Here is a 22792-nt window from a genome sequence, read left to right as displayed (position 1 = left end):
TTCAGATAACTTATATTTGGATAAGTCCTCATTCCAAAGAACCCATTTCCTAAACACCCATACCTTTTCACTCTCCAACTTTAATCATAACCCACCCAATTCCTAAGTCAACTTTTCTAAGTATAAGACAATTTTCAAATACACTGGCTCAATCTGTCATCCCAATATGTATTCCTTATTTTTGGGACATATCCTGAAATGATAAATCTTTACAAATTCTTTTATCTATCCTGATGCTCTTACGGTTTTCTGTCCCATCACAATCACAGAGATTGTTAAAAGGAAGTATGTCCAAATTCCCTGCCCTTTGCCTTTTTGAGTTCCAATCTGCTTATGAAGGGGTAAAGGAAACTATTTCTTGTATTTGGTAATAATATTTTATTGTATCAAATAAACTGACTTGGAAATTGCTTATGCTATTCAGTCTTTTCATCTGTACTTTAATCATGTTTAACAGTTTATACCAAATAGCTACATGATTACAAAATTTCATTGCACTAAAAAAATTATCTGCAACATTTCTCTTAAAGCTCATTTTCTTGATTCTATAAGATACATATTATTAGACATCTTATGAATAAAACACTTGATTAAAAAAATTCATTGGCATTCTTAATTAAAAATAACACTTAAATTCCTCAAAAATAGGAACTGTATACCTCTGAAATAAACTAATAATACCTACAAATCCCTGAACTGTGAGGCAGATATTTTAGGTGTTTTTATTCACATTAATTTAAGCCTCAAAATAACTCCATGAAACAGTGATTCCTATTTTCATTTTATATGAGGAAATGCAGTTGCAGAGGGCATTAACCCGCAAGGACACAGAGTTTGTAGGAACTAATTTTCCTCTATACTTAACTGACAAACAGAACCATAATTTTACACTCTTCTGAACACATCATGTGTCACAAAAACACTATATGGCTGCCCTGCGTAGTGATAACTTCAATGGTCTTGAGAGGGAATACAGTTCTATTGCCACTAGGTGCCATCTCAAAAATATTTCAGTTTCTTGGTAAAAATGGTGAAGATTCATAAAATGCAGAGGCTGTCGAGATTAAACTATAATTCATTTTCAAGGTAAGCTTTATCCCATACACCATAAAGAACTTCTAAAAATATTGAGATGTCGAGTCAAAAGAAATTGGCAGGGGCACCTGGGTGGCTCAGTTGGTTAAGCATCTGCCTTTGGCTTGGGTCATGATCCTAGCGTTTTGGGATTGAGCTCTATGTCAGGCTCTCTGCTCAGCAGGGAGTCTGCTTCTCCCTCTCCCTCTGCTGCTCTGCTTACTTGTGCTAAAATAAAAAGATTTAAAAATAAAGCAAAAACAAAAGAAATTGGCATATAGTAAACAGGGTTGAGTAAATCAGTCACATCTCTAAGAAACTGAAAATCAATTATTTTTTTTAAGTTTTTATTTATTTACTTGTCAGAGAGAGCATAATAAGCAAGGGGAGTGGCGGCAGAAGGAGAAGCAGGCTCCCTGCTGAGCATGGAGTCCTGTGCGGGACTCAATCTCAGGACCCTAGAATCATGACCTGAGCAGAAGGCAGATCATTACCGACTGAGCCACTCAGGTGTCCCTAAAAATCATTCTTTATATTAAATTGAATAATAATCACTTATAATTACTGAGGAAGTTGTATGACACTTACACATACAGAATGCTAACAAAAATGGATACACCCACACATATACACTGAACCACTTCCAGAGTAACACAGAAAGGAAAAACCTTTTCTTACTTTTGTAAATGTTTGTGTCTCTGAGAATTAGGAAAACAGCATATATCTGAAGTATAGAGGACAGGATATACTTTGGGTAATCCTGTGATAAAATCACAAATATATATGTTTCCCTAGTTATCTCTTTTCTAGAGCTGCTGAGTTAATTACAGTCTTAAAAGATGATTTAAAAAAATGTGTATGTGTTAGGTATGTATACACATACACATAAAGAACAGAGTAGGCAAATGACTTTTCGAACCATTAATATTTTATTTAACAGAAACAACAATTGGAACACTTCTAGAGTTTACAGTGTATTTGATACAAAAATAAGAAATTCTCCAAAATATGTATTAAAAATACAAAGTTTATGGATCGGTACACAGAAAATTTGTTTTACATTTCAGTCACCCAAAACAACAGCTTGTGGTCTCCTCCAATTGCACACAGTGGGAGAGTTCTATGCCAGGAAAGGCCAGATCCGACGGCTACAGAACCAATGAGGACAGGCTACAAAATACGTGAAGAATTTAAGAAACTTATTAAATCACCAAAGTTAATAAAGTAAAAACTACCCTTCAAAAATAAGAAATGCATTGATGAACTGTCTTTGGTTAACATAAGGGAAATAGAATTAAAAATATGGCAGAAGATATGAACAGACACTTCTCCAATGAAGACATACAAATGGCTATCAGACACATGAAAAAATGTTCATCATCACTAGCCATCAGGGAGATTCAAATTAAAACCACATTGAGATACCACCTTACACCAGTTAGAATGGTCAAAATTAGCAAGACAGGAAACAACGTGTGTTGGAGAGGATGTAGAGAAAGGGGAACCCTCTTTCGCTGTTGGTGGGAATGCAAGTTGGTGCAGCCACTTTGGAGAAAAGTGTGGAGATTCCTCAAGAAATTAAAAATAGAGCTTCCCTATGACCCTGCAATTGCACTACTGGGTATTTACCCCAAGGATACAGATGTAGTGAAAAGAAGGGCCATCTGTACCCCAATGTTTATAGCAGCAATGGCCACGGTCGCCAAACTGTGGAAAGAACCAAGATGCCCTTCAACGGATGAATGGATAAGGAAGATGTGGTCCATATACACTGTGGAGTATTATGCCTCCATCAGAAAGGATGAATACCCAACTTTTGTAGCAACATGGACGGGACTGGAAGAGATTATGCTGAGTGAAATAAGTCAAGCAGAGAGAGTCAAGTATCATATGGTTTCACTTCTTTGTGGAGCATAACAAACAATATGGAGGACAAGGGTAGATGGAGAGGAGAAGGGAGCTGAGGGAAATTGGAAGGGGAGGTGAACCATGAGAGACTATGGACTCTGAAAAACAACCTGAGGGTTTCGAAGGGGCGGGGGGTGGGAGGTTGGGGGAACCAGGTGGTGGGTACTAGGGAGGGCATGGATTGCATGGAGCACTGGGTGTGGTGAAAAAACAATGAATACTGTTACGCTGAAAAGAAATAAAACATTAAAAAAAATGCTCCCTCATAGGTGAAATATACATTCTTTGTAGCTGGCTAAAATGAAGGATACAAATAATCTATGAATAACTGATTTAGCTTAGACTTAAACATTTTTGTAGCCTAAACCAATCAAGTGAATAAATTATTATATTTAAATGAAGAAAGAAATACAAAAGAAATAAAATGCTTCTCACATGAATACTGGGAAGAAGGTCTGTTACCACTGGTGATTTAGATTTATTTATTTTTTTTTTTAAAGATTTTATTTATTTATTTGATAGAGAGTGAGAGAGAGAATGACAGGGGAGAAGGTCAGAGGGAGAAGCAGACTCCTCATGGAGCTGGGAGCCTGATGCGGGACTTGATCCCGGGATTCCGGGATCATGACCTGAGCCAAAGGCAGTTGTTTAACCAACTGAGAAACCCAGGCGCCCCACCACTGGTGATTTAAACACCAAAAATGCTTTCTCTTTCCAATTTAAGCAGATAAGACATTCACAAATGTCTTCAGTTACACATTACAAATTTGGGGGCTATGAGTAAAAAGAATAGAAAACATAAATTTAAAAACACATATGCCACAAAACAACTCCAAATTACCTGAGGGTGTCCTAAATGATGAATTTGAAACTGGCTTGCAATTTTGCCAGGATAACCAGTGGTTGCAAACAAGTTCTCATTAATTGTGGACCACCTAAGAAAAGACAAAAACACCCATAGTACCCTAGAGATAACTATGAACTTTTCTAAAACTACTTTTTTTTTAAAAAGATTTTATTTATTTGACAGACAGAGATCACACGTAGGCAGAGAGGCAGGCAGAGAGAGAGAGGAAGGGAAGCAGACTCCCTGCTGAGCAGAGAGTCCGATGTGGGGCTCAATCCCAGGACCCTGGGACCATGACCTGAGCCGAAGGCAGAGGCTTTAACCCACTGAGCCACCCAGGCACCCCTCTAAAACCATTTCTTTTTGCACAAAACCAATTAATTTTATAAGTCTAAATTGTTAATACAATTTTATAATTCGACTGGAAATTTCTGCGAAGTTGGCTATAAATATTTTCTCATTTTGTGAATATTAAATGCTTACCATGTGCCACTTGGTTAAGTTCCAAAGTTACACAAAGTTAGCAGTTCCTTTCTTAAAACCAAAGGAGACAGTGTGGTGGGGATATAAACAAGGCATCAGACAAATATAAAGTATTTCACAGTACAATACATTAAAAAAATCAATATCCTTATTGACATTTGCTAGAAAAATTAGTTATAAATTTACGTATTTAAACACCTAAAATATTTATATATCTCATTACTTAAGTTTCAAGATATCCTAGACATTGAAATATAGTAAGTTAATGAATCAAAAAGTGTTAATATAGCTCCAGCAACATGCCTAGCAGTATAAGTGGAGTGGGGAAGATACATGAAAAAAGAAAGGATTTGTTGACAAAAGAAAAAAAAAAAAAGGCTAAAGTCTAATCATATTTTTATTTGGGCAGACATTATTAGTTGCTGTCCAACAGCCTTTCTGCCCTTCTTCCACGCTAACTGAACCCCAACTACATTCCAACAGTGTGACTGACCAGAAGAGGATGATATGTACTGATAGCAATCCCTAATAAAAGAGGAGTGCTCCTTCTTTTCCTCTTTGGACAAGCTTATATGCGGCTATGACGCCTGGAACTCTGGTAGTCATCTTGTGACTGTGAAGCAACAAGCCAGAAGCTGCCACTGGGGACACAGAGGGCAAGGGCTGAACTCCTGTAGGCACTGATGAACTACTGAGCCAATCCTGAGACTGCCTCCTTCAGAAGCCATCATGTCTCTGTGATGTGCTCACATTTTTAAAATCAGAGTGCATCTTACAATCTACGGCATCTTACATTTTGATGAATACATATATTTTTAATGTATACAAAAAATGATGTTGTCCCCAAGTCCTATAATTTTATTGGGGGTATTTTAGATTTGATGAATTACAGCATATAAGAAATACACTACTTGTTTTAGTCTTGGTTAGTAAGTTTTCATGTTACTTAAAGTTAAAAGCACCCTACTGACTACATTATACAATGAAATACTATGCAAAGGTCAATGAGAAAGAACAAGGCAGACATGTATATTAATTTTAGTAGGAAAAAGTCACAGATACATAATACAGTGTGTTCTCATTTAAAGCACAACAATGACATTTATATGCATAAAAGTTGGCCCACCTACATTTTACATCTTTATCAAAACAAAATATAAGGAAGCATATACTCCAGATTGTTGGCGTGGTATTTGTTGAATGGTAATGTGTTTTGTATTTTATAAAATTCTTCAAAGAAAATATTGGAAAGCGAAACACTCCCTTACCCAGACCAAAAGACAAAAGCAAAAGACTTAGTTAGGAAAGCAAAACAACCATTTATAAAACAATCAGAAAACACACGCCATAATATCCCCAACACCTCAGTGCAAAGGAGGGGATTGGGAAAGTATGGTGACATAGCATGTGACAAAGTAACCAAATTAAAAAAATTAAATATAACTTGAACAAAAATGTTACATTACCTGAATAAGCAGGCTTGATCCATGTGGACAGGTCTCTTATCTTGAGGATAACTGAAAGGTAACGTAATGTATTTTATGAATTTATGTGCTGGTCTCAAATAGAGGAAATTAAATTAAGGTTTTAATGGCATTTTTCTCTTTAAAGGACACAATGCCCAATGTACTTAAACTGTCACAAAATTCTAAATAAGCACTGGATTAACAAAGATGAAATATAGAGATAGAGACATAGAGACAGACATGATTTAGAACTGTTATAGAACACCATCATTCGAATCAATGTTTTTCTTCTTCTTTTTTTAAATGTAAATAAACATTGCTCAACGATTTTTTTCTTTTTGTTGTTCTTCCTGGGTTACTCTCAGAGTAAATCTGCAAAGCATGGGCATCTATCTCTCTTATGTAAAAACCCATAGCTCTGGTCCTTTTGCAAGATAGACTTGTTTCTGGTTTATAGTGAGGCTCAGGTATACAATGGCTCCATGGATCAGTCAGCAATAGTAACTGACTTTTTGGGCATGCAACAGACAGCTGTTAAGGAAGTACCTGGATCGAGTAATATCCCAAATTAACCAATCATTTCCTGCAACAGCTCCAACTTTGAAGGTATTTTTTAAGCACCAATGGGCTGACATTAATGGCATCTGTTCTGATTCAAGAGATAAAATAGCCTGTTGAGTCAAAAGATCATAAAACCGGATTGTTCCATTCTTCTCTGCAACCATCAACTGTAAGACAGGACAGAAAAAATTCACCTAATTCACTAGCCAAATCTGAGGCAGAAATTCAATGTTACATATAATACGTAAACATCTGCATATATTACAAATGGGACATCAAGTGCAAATGAAATAGGTGAGGCCTATGTAAAAATCTCTGTCAAATATTAAAAAACTCGGAGAAAACTGGTGAAAGACAGACCCAGGAAAGTTGAGTACAATTTTAAATGATGATGTACAGTTACTAGGAAAAAGTAAGTCCAAAGAATCATTCTGGGGAAAGTTATAGCTTTAAGTTATGTTGTCTAGAAAGGATAGCTAAGTGTGTATTTCTCAACAGAGCTATATTATGTGTTACACATCCTTATGTGATGTGAGATTGTTTCCAGAACAGAAGGAAGCATGGCGTTAGGAGCACAGACTGACCAGGGGAGCAAGGCTGTTTCCTTCACTTAAAAGCTAAATGGTCAAATTACAAGTCTTCAATAGGCAGCTTTCTCCTTTCTAAAATGTGTATGTGAGGATAAGAATAGCTACAGCATTGTTGTGGTGATTAAATGAGTATTATAGTGGGATGCCTGGATGAGCATGTGACTCTTGATCTCGGGGTTATGAGTTCAAGCACCATAAGTTGGGTGTAGAGATCATCACTTAAAAAAAATAAAATCTTAAAAAAGTAATACATGTAAAGCACCCAGTACTATGCTTGTCACAAAGTAGCCACTCACTCAATAAACAGTACTCTTCAATATTTCCTTTATTCTAAAATACTAATGATTTAAGATGTTGAATAATGAACTTGTCTGCTTCCTTCCTTCCCTGATCCCTCTCTTCTTCCTTCCCTTCCTATCTAAGAAATATTTTTTTTAAAGATTTTATTTATTTATTTGACAGATCACAAGTAGGCAGAGAGGCAGGCAGAGAGAGAGGAGGAAGGAGGCTCCCTGCTGAGCTGAGAGCCCGGTGCGGGGCTCAATCCCAGGACCCTGGGATCATGACCTGAGCTGAAGGCAGAGGCTTAACCCACTGAGCCACCCAGGTGTCCCTCTAAGAAATATTTTATCAATGCAAAAATAATTATAAGATAAATTTCCATTTTATAAAATATTAACATGTGAAAAAATTTATTTCTTAGACTCAAAGAAGCAAGGCATTAGGATACCTATTTGTGGGTTAAGGTAAAGAGATTGCTATGAATAGATATGTAGCTGTTGCCCAAATAAAATGGCTTAAAAACTCCCTACATTTTCTGTAAAGTTCTTACTTTTACAGAATGTTCTTGTAATTCTGATTATATTACAGTGCAAACATTCCTGAAGGTGTGAAGTACCAGTGGTGGCCTGGAAAGAATGAGAGACTTAGTGTCAATAATCCTGGTTTCTACAAATCTTTTGAGTGACCTAGAGTTTGCTTTTTTCCTATCTGTGAAACGTGGGATAATTACACCAGACTCAAGATGTTACCATACAGCTATAATGTGATATTGTACATTAACAGTAATTTCCTAAACCCATAAAACACCATTAAAGTATTGTTACTACTTCTAGTAAGACAGATCATGTCTGGCTTGGGGCTACAGGCCGTCATTCTATTATTCATCATCTAAGAGACCTTTACCGAGCATCCACCTCCACCTTTCCCCACTGCCCACACAGAGTTGAGTCTTATTATTCATGGTAGGCAGAGCCTATTAAGTTGCTGTGAACGAGGAATTGGTGAATACTGAACATTGATCCTAGGGGAAATAAAGTGTTTGGTTCTTGTGAGTCTCTGGGCATAACATTTTTTGTCAACTGACCAATGCATAATCTGGTCTTATGTATGTTTAAAGATACCATATTTCATATATACTGATTCATTAACATAGCAAGAACTCAGAGCTGTGGTGCCCAGGTGGTACAGTCAGTTAAGTGCCCAACTCTTGGTTTTGGCTCAGGTCTGATTTCAGGTTCTTGAGATCAAGTACTGCATCAGGCTCTGCACTCAGTGTGGACCGTGCTTGAGTTCCTCTTTTTCTTCCTATGACCCTCCCTGCCCTATCTAAAATAACATAAACAAATCTTTAAAAAACCCAAAACAAAACCCAAAACCCAAACCTCACAGCCAACAGCACTATAGCTCATGCTTCAATAAAGCTTATCTAACACCATATTATTTTCTCCATAAAGCACATCACTGCCTTCTGGCACTTAGGAACCCTAGACTGCACTTGAGCACTTACGCTTTATGCTTGGGGGACCATTTTACATGGTGAAATCACTAACAAAAAGCACAAAAACGTGCATAAAAATAGACCACAAATAGGACACTTCTTTAAAGTATGAGAGCTAAAACAAGAAGGCAGAGCGCTGGCCTCATTCAGCCTTAGCTGGAAATGTGCACATTAGTCGACTCAAATTTCTTATTGCTCTGAGCATGTCTGCAACTGTGAAATGCCATGAGTACTGATTTTGGGGTTATAAATAAATTTCAGTGAGTAGATGAACTTGCAGATACAGAATCTGTGAATAATGAAGATGAATTATATACAATACATAGTATTTATGCAAAATACTATGCTAATTTCAACAGAAGTCAAAAGTAAAAGATGATTTTTTAAAAATATTTAATTTATTTATTTGACAGACAGAGATCACAAGTAGGCAGAGAGGCAGGCAGAGAGAGAGGGGGAGGCAGGTTCCCTGCTGAGCAGAGAGCCCGATGCGGGGCTCGATCCCAGGACCCCGGTATCATGACCTGAGCCGAAGGCAGAGGCTTTAACCCACTGAGCCACCCAGGCGCCCCAAAGATGATCTTTGGTATCAAGAAATTTCCCATCTAGAGAATTAGGGAAAAAAACTGACCATAGAATATAAATAGAATATGGGTAGTCCTTCCCATATTCCCTTTTTAATAGAAAAGGTAGAATTTAAAACTATTCTCTAATAGGCAGAATGTTAAAATAATACTAATTCTACTAACAACAACATCAGATCAGTGACACATACAACAAACCTAACACTGAGCTTTATATGCCCTGCCTTACTGAATCACTATAACCACTGTATGAAAAAATTACTGTCATTAATCCCATTTTTCAGAAGAGGAGACTGAGGCACAGAGTGACAAAGGTAACTTGTTGAAGTCTCACTGCTAGCCTGTGGCAGAGCCTGCAACTGCACTCATCAATAAAAGTGGAGCTAATAACACTACCTATTCATAGTATGATATGAGTTAATATATGTAAAGCACTTAAAAAAGTCTTAGCACAGAATAGGCTCAAAAAAAGTCTGTTATTATTACAGGTTGAAGTCAGATTGAAAACTCAGTTCTTAGTTATTTATCTTTTTAAAACTGTGCTCAACTGTAATGATAGATTTTTTTATTTTTTTGGTTGAAAGCAGATAGAGTAAAAAAGTTAAATAAGTTTGAGAACTGCTAGAGCTAAAAAGTTTACAGGGGAACTTTTCCTTTAGGACTTCTCAAAACTATAAACACAGTATGCACTGAATTTTCAGGGGAATATATCTTTTGTAGCACAGAACACTAGTACTTGATCAGAGTAAGCTCAAATCTGTGACTGTGTGGCCTTGGGCAAATGACTTATTAACTTTTCGGTGTTTCACTTTTCTTATCTATAAAATGGACAGAAAAATGTTACCAACCACATAGTGTTTTGAGAGAATTACATTAGAACACATGTAAAATACTCAGCATAGTTCCTGGCACTCAGACAGCATTCAACAAGTGTTGGTTATTATACCCCATTTGATTTAGCAGCAATCCACTCCCTTAGAGTCAGAGACTCAGATATGATTCCATGACATCCTCAACTCTTTTTTTCTATTATTACTATCTGGTAAAATCCTAGTTCCAACTGTGGTCAATTAGATTTAAGATCTTAATTTCTTGGAATGCCAGCGTGGCTCAGTTGGTTATGCAGTTGCCGTTGGCTGAGGTCATGATCCCAGGGTCCTGGGATTGAGTCCCACATCGGGCTCCCAACTCAGGTGGGAGCCTGCTTCTCCCTCTGCCTGCTGTTCTCCCTGCTCACTCGCTCGATCTTTCTCTCTCTGACAAATAAGTAAATAAAATCTTTAAAAAAAGAAGTAAATTCTCGAGATCTTTTGACTTTGTATCTTTTATTAACTATCAAATGCTAGTAGTTGCTTTTTGCTTTCCAGATTATGTGTGTAGTTCACACCTCATATGATTTTCATTAGAATTCTATGAGACAGATAGTCATGGACTCATCTTTCTCTTCTCTAGCTGCCTCATTTTTACCCAGGCTAAGCAAAATAGAACAAAAATTCTGGGCTTGAGTAGATACATCAGATTACAGAGACCACCAGATCGGTTAGTAGTAATAAGTGTTAATAATGACAAGAAACTAAAATCGATCAAGTGCTTATTATGTGCTAGGTTCTCTTTAAGGACTTTTAAGAGTTCACTCACTTAGTCTTCATGAGTTTCCATTTTACAAGAAGAGGTAAAGGCAGTGATTGAGAGAGCTTTTGCAACTTGCCTGAAAACTCATAGCTTATAAGTGATGGAACTGGGATATGACTCCAGGCAGTTATCTCAAGAGGCCATACTTTTTTTTTTTTAATATGTTTACTTATTTATTTGAGAGATACACAGTAGAGAGAGAACACAAGTAGGGGGAGTGGGAGAGAGAGAAGCAGGCTTCCCACTGAGCAGGGAGCCCAATGTGGGACCTCAGAATCATGACCTGAGCCAAAGGCAGATACTTAACAACTGAGCCACCGAGGCACCCCAAGCCATACTCTTAATCACTTCTGTGTTGCCTTTCTGTATTTTAGGTTTTTGAGTTTAGGGGAGACATGATGAAACCGGTATTTTAACATTAGTTTAACTAAAGTAGGCAAGAAAAATCCAAGAGTGGAGAGCCAAAACTTTTGAAATAGCTAAGCCTTGGCAGGAGTTACTTGTGGGAACAGAAAGGTGAAGAATGCACCTTAATGACAAAGAAATGTGTTCTAGTAATATGTTCCTAAGGAAAGAAAAGTTAAAAACCTGGAAAAGTTTGCATACATGGAGTGAAGACATCAAAAGCGATTTCAGGATTTTGAGTGTATGTGACCTACAGCATGGACTTCTAAAGATTCTGAAGTCATGGAAACAATAAAAAAAAGGAGGTGGGCTGGGATGGAGTTTTAATGATAGAAGAAAAACAGAAATTAACTTAAAGCATATGGAGGAAAGGGATCTGAATCACAAGCATTAAGATTTAAGTTTTGGTATAGAAGTTGTAAGAAAAGTTCTCATTTCTCATCTAGGTCACAGATTTTAAAAAGCAGCCCATTTGGATGGCAAATACATAAAGACAGAAAGCAGGTTAATGGTTGCTGGTGGTGGTGGGCAGAGCTCAGTATAGGTTTTCTTTCGGAGTTCATGAAAATATTCTAAAATTAATTACTAGTCTGTTTGCACTCTGTGAATATACTATAAAAAACTGAACTGTAGACTTTAAAAGGGTGGGTTTATAGCATATTACCTATATCTCAATAAAGTTATTAGAAAAAGAAACAAAAAAAAAAGTAGCTTATCTGGGGTATCTGGGTGGTTCAGTCAGTTAAGCATCCAACTCTAGATTTTAGTTCAGGTCATGATTTCAGGGTTGGGAAACAGCCCCATGTCAGGCTCCATGCCCAGCATGGATTTTCTCTCTCTGGGGCACCTGGGTGGCTCAGTCAGTTAAGTGTTTGCCTTCGGCTCAGGTCATGATCCTGGAGTCCCAGGATCAAGCCCCAGATTGGTCTCCCTGCTCAGCAGGGAGTCTGCTTTTCTGTCTGCCCCTCACTCCTGCTTGTGTTCTCTCTTTCTTAAATAAAATCTTAAAAAAAAAAAAAGATTCTCTCTCTCCCTCTCCCACTGCCCTTCCTGCTCTCTCTAGAAAAAAAAAAAAAAAGGTAGTCTATTGTATTTATACATGGTGATATTAACATTTGGTTAGAATCCCTGTTATACTTCATGTAGACTCAAAGCTATAGGGGGGAAATCTTGCCTAAAATAAAATATAGGACCTGGCTTCAAAAATATTACTTATACATGGAACAATCCCTACATATGTAATATGAATAAATTAGAAAATTTTACTCATGCACATATGTAGTGTCCAGTTCTACTGAAGAAAGATCCAACATGCCTGAAACAAATTTTCATGGTATCCTAAGGTTCAGAAAACATACTTACATAGTCTGGAACATCTCAGCTCAGGATTACCTCCTCTGTGAAGGCTATCAGCAGATCTGATTAATTCTTTCTTATGTAATTGATCTACTTACTAAATTTTTTTATTCCAACACTTAAAACACTTAAAATCTGTATTGCTGTATTTACAGGTTTTTCTTTCTTATAAGCCCATCATCGTGTAATGTAAGGGCAGGGGCTTTATTCATTCTTTTACCCTCTATTACACCTAAAGGGCACAGTGTTGGTAAGAACTACATCTTCCAACAGTTCACAAATACATGGTAAAAGAAGTGCTGGCAAAGGAGAAAGAAAAAGGGAAGATAACATGCAGAGATGCTCAAGAGGACTAGAATAATGAATCTTTAAAGATCAAGTGAGCAGGGTTTTAAGATAGAAGTGACAGAAATGGTTTTTCTGTAAAATGAGGGTCATCATAGCTGCTATCTCATAAGGTTGCCATGAGGATTAAGTGAGCTAATATAAAAAGTTGACAATGGGCCAAGTATATTTAGTATTATATAAGCGTTTGCTATAATTAAATCAAGCTTATCTTTTTGTACAACTATGAGGACGGAAAAGAGTCAATGGAGAAGCACAGACATTAGAAAGCTATAAAACCAAGATGCCTAGGGAACTGGCATGAGATCTACACAGCTAAAGAATTAACTTTAACAAGATGAACATGGTAACTTCTTTTTTTTTAAATTTTTTAAAATTTTAATTTATTTTTTAAATTTCTTTTCAGTGTTCCAGAATTCATTGTTTATGCATCACACCTACTGCTCCATGCATACGTGCCCTCCACAATACCTACCACCATGGAACATGGTAACTTCTTAGCTTCTAGGGAAAGATAAAATAGAGTGATGCCAAAGAGCAGATACTGGCAAATGAGAGAACTCTTGTTGAATGAGTCCTATCCTCTCAATGAAGTAAGAATTAAGGTCAATTGATAATAACTTCTAGTGTACTTTTAGAATTTTAGAAAGCTCTACTCTGAATAGGAGTTGAATACCACTGCAGCCAGCTCAAATTTGTCAGTGATGCTTTCTGTTTACATATTATGGCTTCAAGCATGGATTTTAACTTTTTTTTTTTTTTTTTTTTTTTAATGAATACTGCTACTAGATAGACTGGGCATCTGTTTTTAGATTGCAATCTTCAAAAGGGCAGGAAAAATGTACTCCGAAAAATGTCATTTATCTATGATGGTTGTAAAATAAAAACTTAATTATACAGAGATTTTAAGTTACAGAATTCTACACTAGTCCGATGCATTTATGACAATTAGAGTCTCTGAGGTGGAAAAATAATTGATTTTTCTCCTCTATATATGCATGTATTACACCTGTATATGTCTTCTCAGCTTAATAAAAGAAAACTAAGTTATAAATTCCAACCTTAAAAGTTTCCTCAGGATGCCAGCACACACTCATTCCAGGGGAATGAAGAACAAAATGAGCTGTCTGCATTCCTTCCAAGTTCCAAATCCTAATAAAAGCATAGAATACAATGTTAAATATTTTTGCTCTATCACTACTAAAATGAAAATGACACTCCCATGAATTAATTCAAATCTATTAACTAGAGATTATATTATACAGATATCTATACCTAAAGTATATGTTTAAAAAAAACTGAAAGCAGTATGAAGAAGTTTTAACATACTCAGTCATGGAAAAACAATCACATACATTTTCTAATTTAACACTGTAACACAGTAACCAAATTAAACTATTCATATAATCTTTATTTTGTGGGCAGAATCTTGAAGTTTCTAGTTCACTAAATAGGTTGCCTTCCTACCTCAGTAGTCATTTCAATAACAATTTCTGCCAGGGGTGCTTAACACTCCCTCCCCCCAATACTCCCATTTTCCAAAATAATCTATAAAGAAGCTAGTATGAGGTATGTGTGATGTGACATGAATTTAGGGAGATAATTTACATACTTGTTTAATTCCTTCTGCTTTTGGCTTTCCATGCCAGGGGCCACTTCTTATCTTATAACTTCTCTGATCTGGCTCACTTTCCCAATTCTGTTTATCAAAGGTGCCTTGATTGAAAGCTACCAGATTAAAGCTTGGTTGAAGGAATAGATACCTGGTTTTTCCTACTCTTCTCCTCAACACTTACAAATCCAAAGTAACAAGGACCAAGCTACTCGCTGACATGGCTTTCTATCTCAATTTCTTTCCCAACCTCATAGCAGAGATCAAGACTTAGAAATCTCAATAATGGCACTTTACTGTGAGAAGTGCTACTCCCCATCCAGACTGCTAGTTGCCCAGCTCATCCTTCACACTCAGCCAGTTGTATCTCACAGATAAAGGTACAGAGTGTGGCAGAGTTAGCATGGCAGGAGGCAAAAGTGCTGAGTGGCTGGCAAAGTACCCACAGAATTCTGGTCTTTAAGAATTTAAATTAAGAATTAAAACAGCTCATCAGAATGCCTTAGACCTTTTCTTCTAGGGTGTATAGTTCATATCCCATTAGAAACCACAAAATCATTTCAACAAACTTAAGGAATATACATTTGAAGTTTAGGGAAAGATTTACTTCAAAAACAATAGACATATGTATTGAACAATGCTGTTATTCTGTGCCAAAGCATATTATTTGAAATATTTTTCTCTCTTGTAGAAGTTATAGGATCTTCAATCATGAAATATTATAGTCACATATAAACAAACACAAATATTTTTCAAAATGATTATCTATTTGATTAAATAATTTAGAAGCATACTCTTTTTCTCTTGCCAAATCAACACTTTTCATCTATATTTACTATACAAGGGAAACAATTATAATTTAATTGAAGAGGGAATCACATTTACCAATGGTTTGTGCAACTGTGTTTCACTCCCCACAATGACTAAGATTATTAATTATGGCAACTGAATATTTCTTTCTTCTCCATTGCCTCTTGCATAATAAAGTGCTGGGCTAGCATATATTTTACCACTATTGAAATAGTAGGAATGTCTTGCAAATTCAGTGAGTCTCACGGGGGAATGGTTTAAAGGCTCCATTCTTTTGAACTTTTTCATCATATTTTTCCTTTCAAATGAAGAAAACCAAAGAGGTAGAAATTATGAATAAGGATATTCTACAAAAATAGGCCAATTAATTAAGTGTATTTTAATTTGGTCCAATGAACCAAATTTTAGTCTAATTTTTAAATAGTATTTTATCCTGACAAAACCTGATGCTTAAAAACAAAAAAAAACCTGACTTAAAAATGAGAAGGGTGATCCAGATTACTTTATAGGACTAGGATAAAGTGATTTATGGTTTATATTTATGTGCTTATTAAATAATTCTCAGTGGTTGCATAATCCAAGTACTAAGTATGCAAAATACAACAAATTGGGCTGAAATGAGTTATAACTAAATAAGCTACAGATGGTATACTTTAAGTTGTTAAGTCTTATTTCCCTTTTTGATTGATTCCATAATTAAGTTCTTCTCAAATCCCTTTGTAGAGCTCAACTCATTTTTCTGTCATTACTTCATGGCTCATCTAGTTAATATTAGTTTCATCAGATAAAATCATATTCTTTTATTTTTTGATACATTTTTTTGCAGTTCACCATACATAATAAAAACACACAAATCTTAAGCACACAGCTCAGAGAATATAGCACCCAAATTAAGAAACAGTATTTCCAGAACTCCAAAAGTCATCCTGGGCTTCCTTCTGATCATACTTCTTTGCTCTCTCACAAAAAGCACCTACTATCCTGACTTCTCACAAAATTGTGTACTTTTGCCTGGTTTGAACATCATAAAATGGAATCATGTAGTATGTATTTTCTTGGTCTGGCACCTATCACTTATCATTAGATTTTGTGAGATTTACTAACATTGTTGCATGTTGTTATGCTCTGTTCACTCATTGCTGTAGATAGTATTCCATTAATTAAATACACTGTAATGTATTTAGCTACTGTACTGTTGACACTTAGGCTGTTTCCAGTTTTGGTCATTGTTAATAATGCTGCTGTAAATCTTCTTGTATGTTTTTTAGTGAATACACTCACATACCCCTCCCCCCTACACACACACACAAACACACACACCCCTGCTGAGTATATATACCTATGCATGGAATTGATGGATTATAGCTTACAAATATGTTGAACTCCAGCAGGTATTGACAAATAGCTTTCCAGACTGGCCATACCTTATTTTTTCCTCCCATACTTCTTTTAATTACCAGCAGAAAAAACCTGCACTTTCTCTGACAAATTTACGACAAAAACAATCTTAAAACAATCATTTGGCAAAATGTGCAACTTTTCAGTTGGTCTTACTTGTAAGGCAGATTTTTCAAATCTTCCCCCTTTTCTTGCATATTATGTTATTTCCACGTATCCATGTATGGATTAATTTGCACAAATTTTAAGACATAGTGAATACAATATGTAATCAAAGCTCTTAACTGACTTCCTTCTGATGGACTCTTCCTTTTTCCCTCTGGAGAACTGACAGGAACAAGGCTATTTTCTAATAGGCTCACAAGTACATTTGTTGTAGACTTACAAAGAGGGAATTTTTTTTTTTTTTTTTTTTTTTTTTTGCTTAGTAAACCATTGTATGGGGTGTAAACCCATGCCTATTTATTAGTATAATTACACAACTAGTATTATGTAAGCTGATAGAATATGAATGTGAAAGCTATTTCAATGAAACTAAGTTGATGGCAACTAACTAAAGGTAAATTTCTAACTTAAAAATGCTCTTAAATTAGGAAGGTGTGTCAGTTACAAAAGATTAAGCAATCAAAGTAAAAAGTCTAGATATGTTTTCACTATAGACACTACCATGGGTGTGATTCATGCAAAAAAAAAAGTCCAGTGCTAATCATCAGACTCATAAATTATGGAAAAATAGATGTCTTAACTTAAAATTTAAAAATTGGCAATTAGCAATTGATAAATTTTCATCCATATGTTGTATATTAAAATAAGGTAGGCAGACAATCTCTTAAAATGATTTCCTGAGTTAATTCATATTTTTTGAGACTAGATTAGCTTAATTAATTAAATTTTAATTCTGATGTAGTTAATATACAGTGATATATTAGTTTCAGGTGTACAATATAGTGATTTAACAGTTCCATATATTACTCAATGCCCAGCAAGATAAGTTGTACTCTCAATCCCCTTTACCTATTTCATACATCCCCTCATACATCTCACCTCTAGTAACCATCAGTTTGTTCTCTGTAGTTAAGAGTCTGATTCTTGATTTGTCTCTTTTTTTAACCCCTTGATTTGTTTCTTAAATTCCATATGAGTGACATCATATGGTATTCATCTTTCTGACTTACTTCACTTAGCACTATATTCTCTAGCTCCAAGTACTATATATATAATACATATACACATATACAAACACACACCACATCTTCTTTATCTTTTCATCTATTGATGGACATGTGGCCTGCTTCCATAGTTTGGCTATTGTAAATCATGTTTCAGTAAACACAGGGGTGCATGTATCTTTTCACATTAGTGCTTTTGCATTCTTTGGGTAAACACCCAGTAGTGGGATTCCTGGGTTGTAGGACAGTTCTATTTCTAATTTTTTGAGGGAACTCCATACTGTCTTCCACAGTAACTGCAGTAGTTTGCAGTCCTACTCACAGTGCATGAGGGTTCCTTTTCCCCCACATCCTTGCCAACACTTCTTGTTTCTTGAGTTTTTGATTTTAGCCATTCTGAAAGGTGTGAGGTGTTATCTCACTATGGTTTTGATTTACATTTCCTTGATGAGTGATGCTGAGCATCTTATCTTGTGTCTGTGGGCCACCTGTATGTCTTCTCTCAAGAAATGTCTTTTCATGTCTTCTGCCCATTTTTAATTGTTTTTGTGTGTGTGTGTTGAGTTGTATAAGTTCTTTATATATTTTGGATACTAACCCTTTATCAGATGTGTCATTTGCAAATATCTTTTCCCATTTAGTAGGTTATCTTTTAGTTTTGTGGTTGAGTTTACTGACTTTTTTTTTTATTTTTTTATTTTTTAAAGATTTTATTTATTTATTTGACAGACAGAGATCACAAGTAGGCAGAGAGACAGGCAGAGAGAGAGAGGAGGAAGCAGGCTCCCTGCTGAGCAGAGAGCCCGATGTGGGGCTCGATCCCAAGACCTTGAGATCATGACCTGAACCGAAGGCAGAGGCTTAACCCTCTGAGCCACCCAGGCGCCCCGAGTTTACTGACTTTTTGATTACTTAACAAACTGTAGGTCTAGACCATATCAGATGAGAGAGTTTCTAATGTAACAGAAAACAAATTAATAAATTTGAAAATTCATATTAATATTTTCAAATTTATTGCTAATAAATTTGTTTATAATGAGTACAGCTACTTAAAGTTAGTTACAACCACAGCAGCATACTTTTCAATGAAGAAGTACGTCACCAAAAAAGAAGAGCTGTTAGGATTCATAACCTTCTTAATAGATGTAATCAAGCACTTGAAAAGGTAATAGACTATAAAAGTTTAAAAACACAACATTATTAAACTATCTTGGCCAAAAATCAGGAGCTATTTGAAATATACTGTATACCTATTTAAATGTTTACATGGGAAATTTTAAAGAAAAAGCTTTTAAGGTAAAATTTGTTTATTGACCTATTAAGAAGTCAATACTATAGATTAAACCAAAGAGCACTGTAATACAGATAGCATCCCTCTTCAAGTAAAATAAATGACAACTCTGACCCTATTTGACTATAATTATAACAAATACCTCCAGCCCTCCCAACTCTATGGTCCTAAGTTGAACTCTTATTAGATTTTAGCTGTAAAATTTACAGATGGAGAGCTATCCAGATCTAACATTGTGAATTACACATTACTTTTGGTAGTTTATTGTTAAAATTATTGCCTCATTTCAGGCTGAGTGCTTTTCGGGAGAACATTAAGTATTCCTACCATATGGTATTTAAATGTAATTGTCCAATTTAATCAATAAAAAGGTCCCATAAATTGGGTGTTGGCATATCGGAGATATCCTAGATATTCTCAAGGGTCTTTTAAATTGACAATTAATAGAGGGAGATATTTCCTCTGAGAATTTGAAAGGAAATTTCTTGGGTAATCCTCTGTTCTTTTTATTTGTTCTCCATTTTTTATTGGCATCTCATTGTTAAGAAGGAAGTTTCTGCTACCAAATGTTTCTGACAGTACAGACAAAAGGAATGGATGACATTAAATGACACATCTGTATCCATTTGGCCTTCTCTAACCAGTAAAGCCAAAAAAATACTAACTGTAATCTTTCTAAAAGACTTGACTGGATCACATGAGTTGTTACTGATTAATTAAATATGAGAGCAAGAAAAAAAAAGGACGAGCTACTTTACAGTGTTTCTGGGTGCAAGAAAGGGACTTCCAATATTCTTAGACAACAAACCCCTTTTTCATTGAATTTTGTGATAACAAAATGAAGATTTTTCCTTCCCACTTCCAAGTAATCGATCACTAAGTTATTCATCACCATAGGGATAATTCGAAAAAAGGGAAAACAGTATATTTCCTTAATAAGTGAATGTAGAATTAGGAAGAAGTGAAACCAAATTACAAAGCAATTTAGTGTTAAAATCTCTGGTTTTAGGTGCAAAAGAAATTCAGAGGTGAGAAACCACATTATTGAAGGCACAAATCTAGGGATTAGATGGGCGAATCTTGACCGTGGGTATGATAGGTTAGTGTGGTGAATAAATAAACTTTGTCAGCTGGGAAAAAGCCTTTGACAAAATGCCATGATAATATAAAATAAGAATTTTGTATAGGGTACTTTCAGTATGTGTCAGTATTTCAAATATATTGAGAAAAAATATTGAGAAATAAGATTAGACTAATTTTGGTTTTTCTTTTTAAATGCTAGAGACTACTAAGCAAGTAGTATTAATATACTACTATTAATGATAAAAGAAATGGATTACCAGAAGTTTTATTGACTTGAGTGTAAGAAGAATTATTAAGGATGTAAATGAGAGATAATTGCATTTGCTTATTATTTGATCCTTCAAAAACAAAAAATGAGTCAAAAATAGAGTTAATAATCAAAGGTTGTATGTATTTTAGAGGGGAGACAAAGGTGGCCTGTTTCAAACATAACACTAACAAACCAACTATACCACACATAAAATAATCTACTATTGTAAATCTTCGCAAAACCTTAGAGGCGTTAAAAAAATCTTACAAGCTCACATGTTGTCGCTTCATTTCGTTTTCTTGAAATTATAAACAAATTCGGCAGAAACTACAAGTTTATCATCACAGAGGTGAGCAACTAGCTGAGGCTGCCCCAGTGGAGAATTAAGATCTTAACTTACATAGACAGATAGATTTTTGAAGGACAGGAATTGTGAGAAATTTTGTCACATTTAAAAATAAACCTCAAATTTAAACTCTCAACTGCAAAGAAATACAATATGGTAGTTTTCAAACAGATCATATATAATGATTTCATCTTCAAGGAATTCAGAGTAAAAGGACCTTTCCTTTAACTAACATAAACACCACTAATACTATCCAGGAAATATTAGCATTTCATTATTTCCAAGAAAAATTTCGATATATTTTAGAACCTAAAATTTGACTATTCTGTTGTAAATGAGGGAAAGTAGTCCTCATTAGTGACATAAATGGACTTTCAAAACAAACCTGAAAAACGTTTATGGATCTGATTCTCATTTATACAATTCACTTACTGCAACCACATGAGGGCCACATAAAACAAGCTTAAATTACTGCAATCATTGATACAGTAATACATTTTATGAAATACTGGTTTTGTATTTCATCTACAATGGGACATGAGAGAACAAAGTTGAATATTAGAGTGGTGTGACCAGTACACAATCATATAAAAGTTTAGAAAAGTCTTGCATCACTTCATAACTTTATTGTAATCTTGCATTAACATACTATTTCACTGCATTGAATTAAAAAAGGTCTGCAAATGTGACCAACAGATTTTAGTATAACTTTTGGACAGTTCTTATAAAGACATAGAATCTTTATGTTCCATTCATTAGAGGTAAACTATTACCAAACCCAACACAAACTTTATTTATTCCATTCTTAAAGCTCTTGTGAAAACTGTGCAATAATTGGTCTTGATTCAAAATGTTACAAAAATTACAAGGAATTTTAGAAGACAAGCAGAGAACTTTATTTCTGCAATTACTTAATCATAACATTATAATTAAGAATATAAATTCTCCTGATTTCACTTTGTACCTGGAATTATTTAGGCACAGTTTATTTGCTCCTGAATAGGGATTAACCTCCCAAGGAATGCTTCATTGAAGGTTCTCAGTTCCCTTCTTTCTGTTTCCTGCAAGGACTATTTCTATTTATTTATTTATGTTTTTATTTATTTATTTATTTAATTTATTGACAGAGAGAGGGAGGGAACACAAGTTGGGGAAGTGGGATAGGGAGAAAAGCAGGCTTCCTGCTGAGCAGAGAGCCCCATGTGGGGCTCGATCCCAGGACCCTGGGATAACCTGAGCTGAAGGCAGACACTTAAAGACTGAGCCACCCAGGTGCCCCGCAAGGACCATTTTTAAACAGATCATGTATTTTGTGATCCCATTTAGGGTGGGGATGGGGTAGGAAACCAACTTAGTTATGGATTTTGAAGACTCTCAAATGTACATGAACAATGGTAATCTAGGGTACACAGAAGACATTTGATAAACATTCCTTTTCCTCTTATACAATTTTTCAAAAAACAGTACAATTGGCTTAGTGAATATCTTAGGTAATTTGGTATTCCCTTATCCAGTGATTTGGTTGTATTCCTAAAAAAAAAAAAACAAAAAAAAAACCAAAACCAAAAAAACCCTTAATTTTTATATGCTACCCCTCTCCCATTCTTTTTAAAAATGATGACAGCTGGAACATGACAGCTACTAATATCCCATGTTTTATAGACAAAATGAATAGCACATTACATGTTTCTATTATTTTAGTCTTAAACTAAGAATTCCTTGGTTTCTAGAAGCCAATTTTCCTTCACCATAAATTTTGTCTAATATTTTAAAAAGACTATTGGGGGGGGTGGAGGAGGAAA

The 22792-nt window shown here is 35.3% G+C and overlaps 1 protein-coding gene across 7 annotated transcripts in view; it reads right to left on the bottom strand.

Annotated features, from left to right (window-relative positions):
• Positions 1 to 1980: 1980 nt before the first annotated feature.
• The window catches only part of NUP37 (nucleoporin 37), a 44926-nt gene continuing 24114 nt past the window's right edge, over positions 1981 to 22792 (bottom strand). For 4 of the 7 annotated variants that reach the window (XM_080812302.1, XM_080812303.1, XM_080812301.1 and 1 more), the window contains 5 exons: positions 14093 to 14183; positions 6325 to 6506; positions 5779 to 5829; positions 3824 to 3917; positions 1981 to 2244 (listed from right to left, as the gene is read on the bottom strand). In XM_080812302.1, coding sequence (XP_080668428.1) covers positions 2131 to 2244; positions 3824 to 3917; positions 5779 to 5829; positions 6325 to 6506; positions 14093 to 14183 — 532 coding nt within the window. In that variant the 3' untranslated portion in view covers positions 1981 to 2130. Of the gene's footprint in view, positions 2245 to 3823; positions 3918 to 4312; positions 4364 to 5778; positions 5830 to 6324; positions 6507 to 14092; positions 14184 to 22792 lie in introns of all 7 variants that reach the window. The other 3 variants (XM_080812304.1, XM_080812305.1, XR_013967325.1) reach the window with 2 other exon arrangements.

The sequence above is a fragment of the Martes martes genome, assembly GCF_963455335.1.
Source record: "Martes martes genome assembly, chromosome: 8".
Lineage (NCBI taxonomy): Eukaryota > Metazoa > Chordata > Mammalia > Carnivora > Mustelidae > Martes > Martes martes.
Note: the sequence above shows the minus strand (reverse complement) of the source record. Positions and strands in the feature narration are given on the sequence as shown.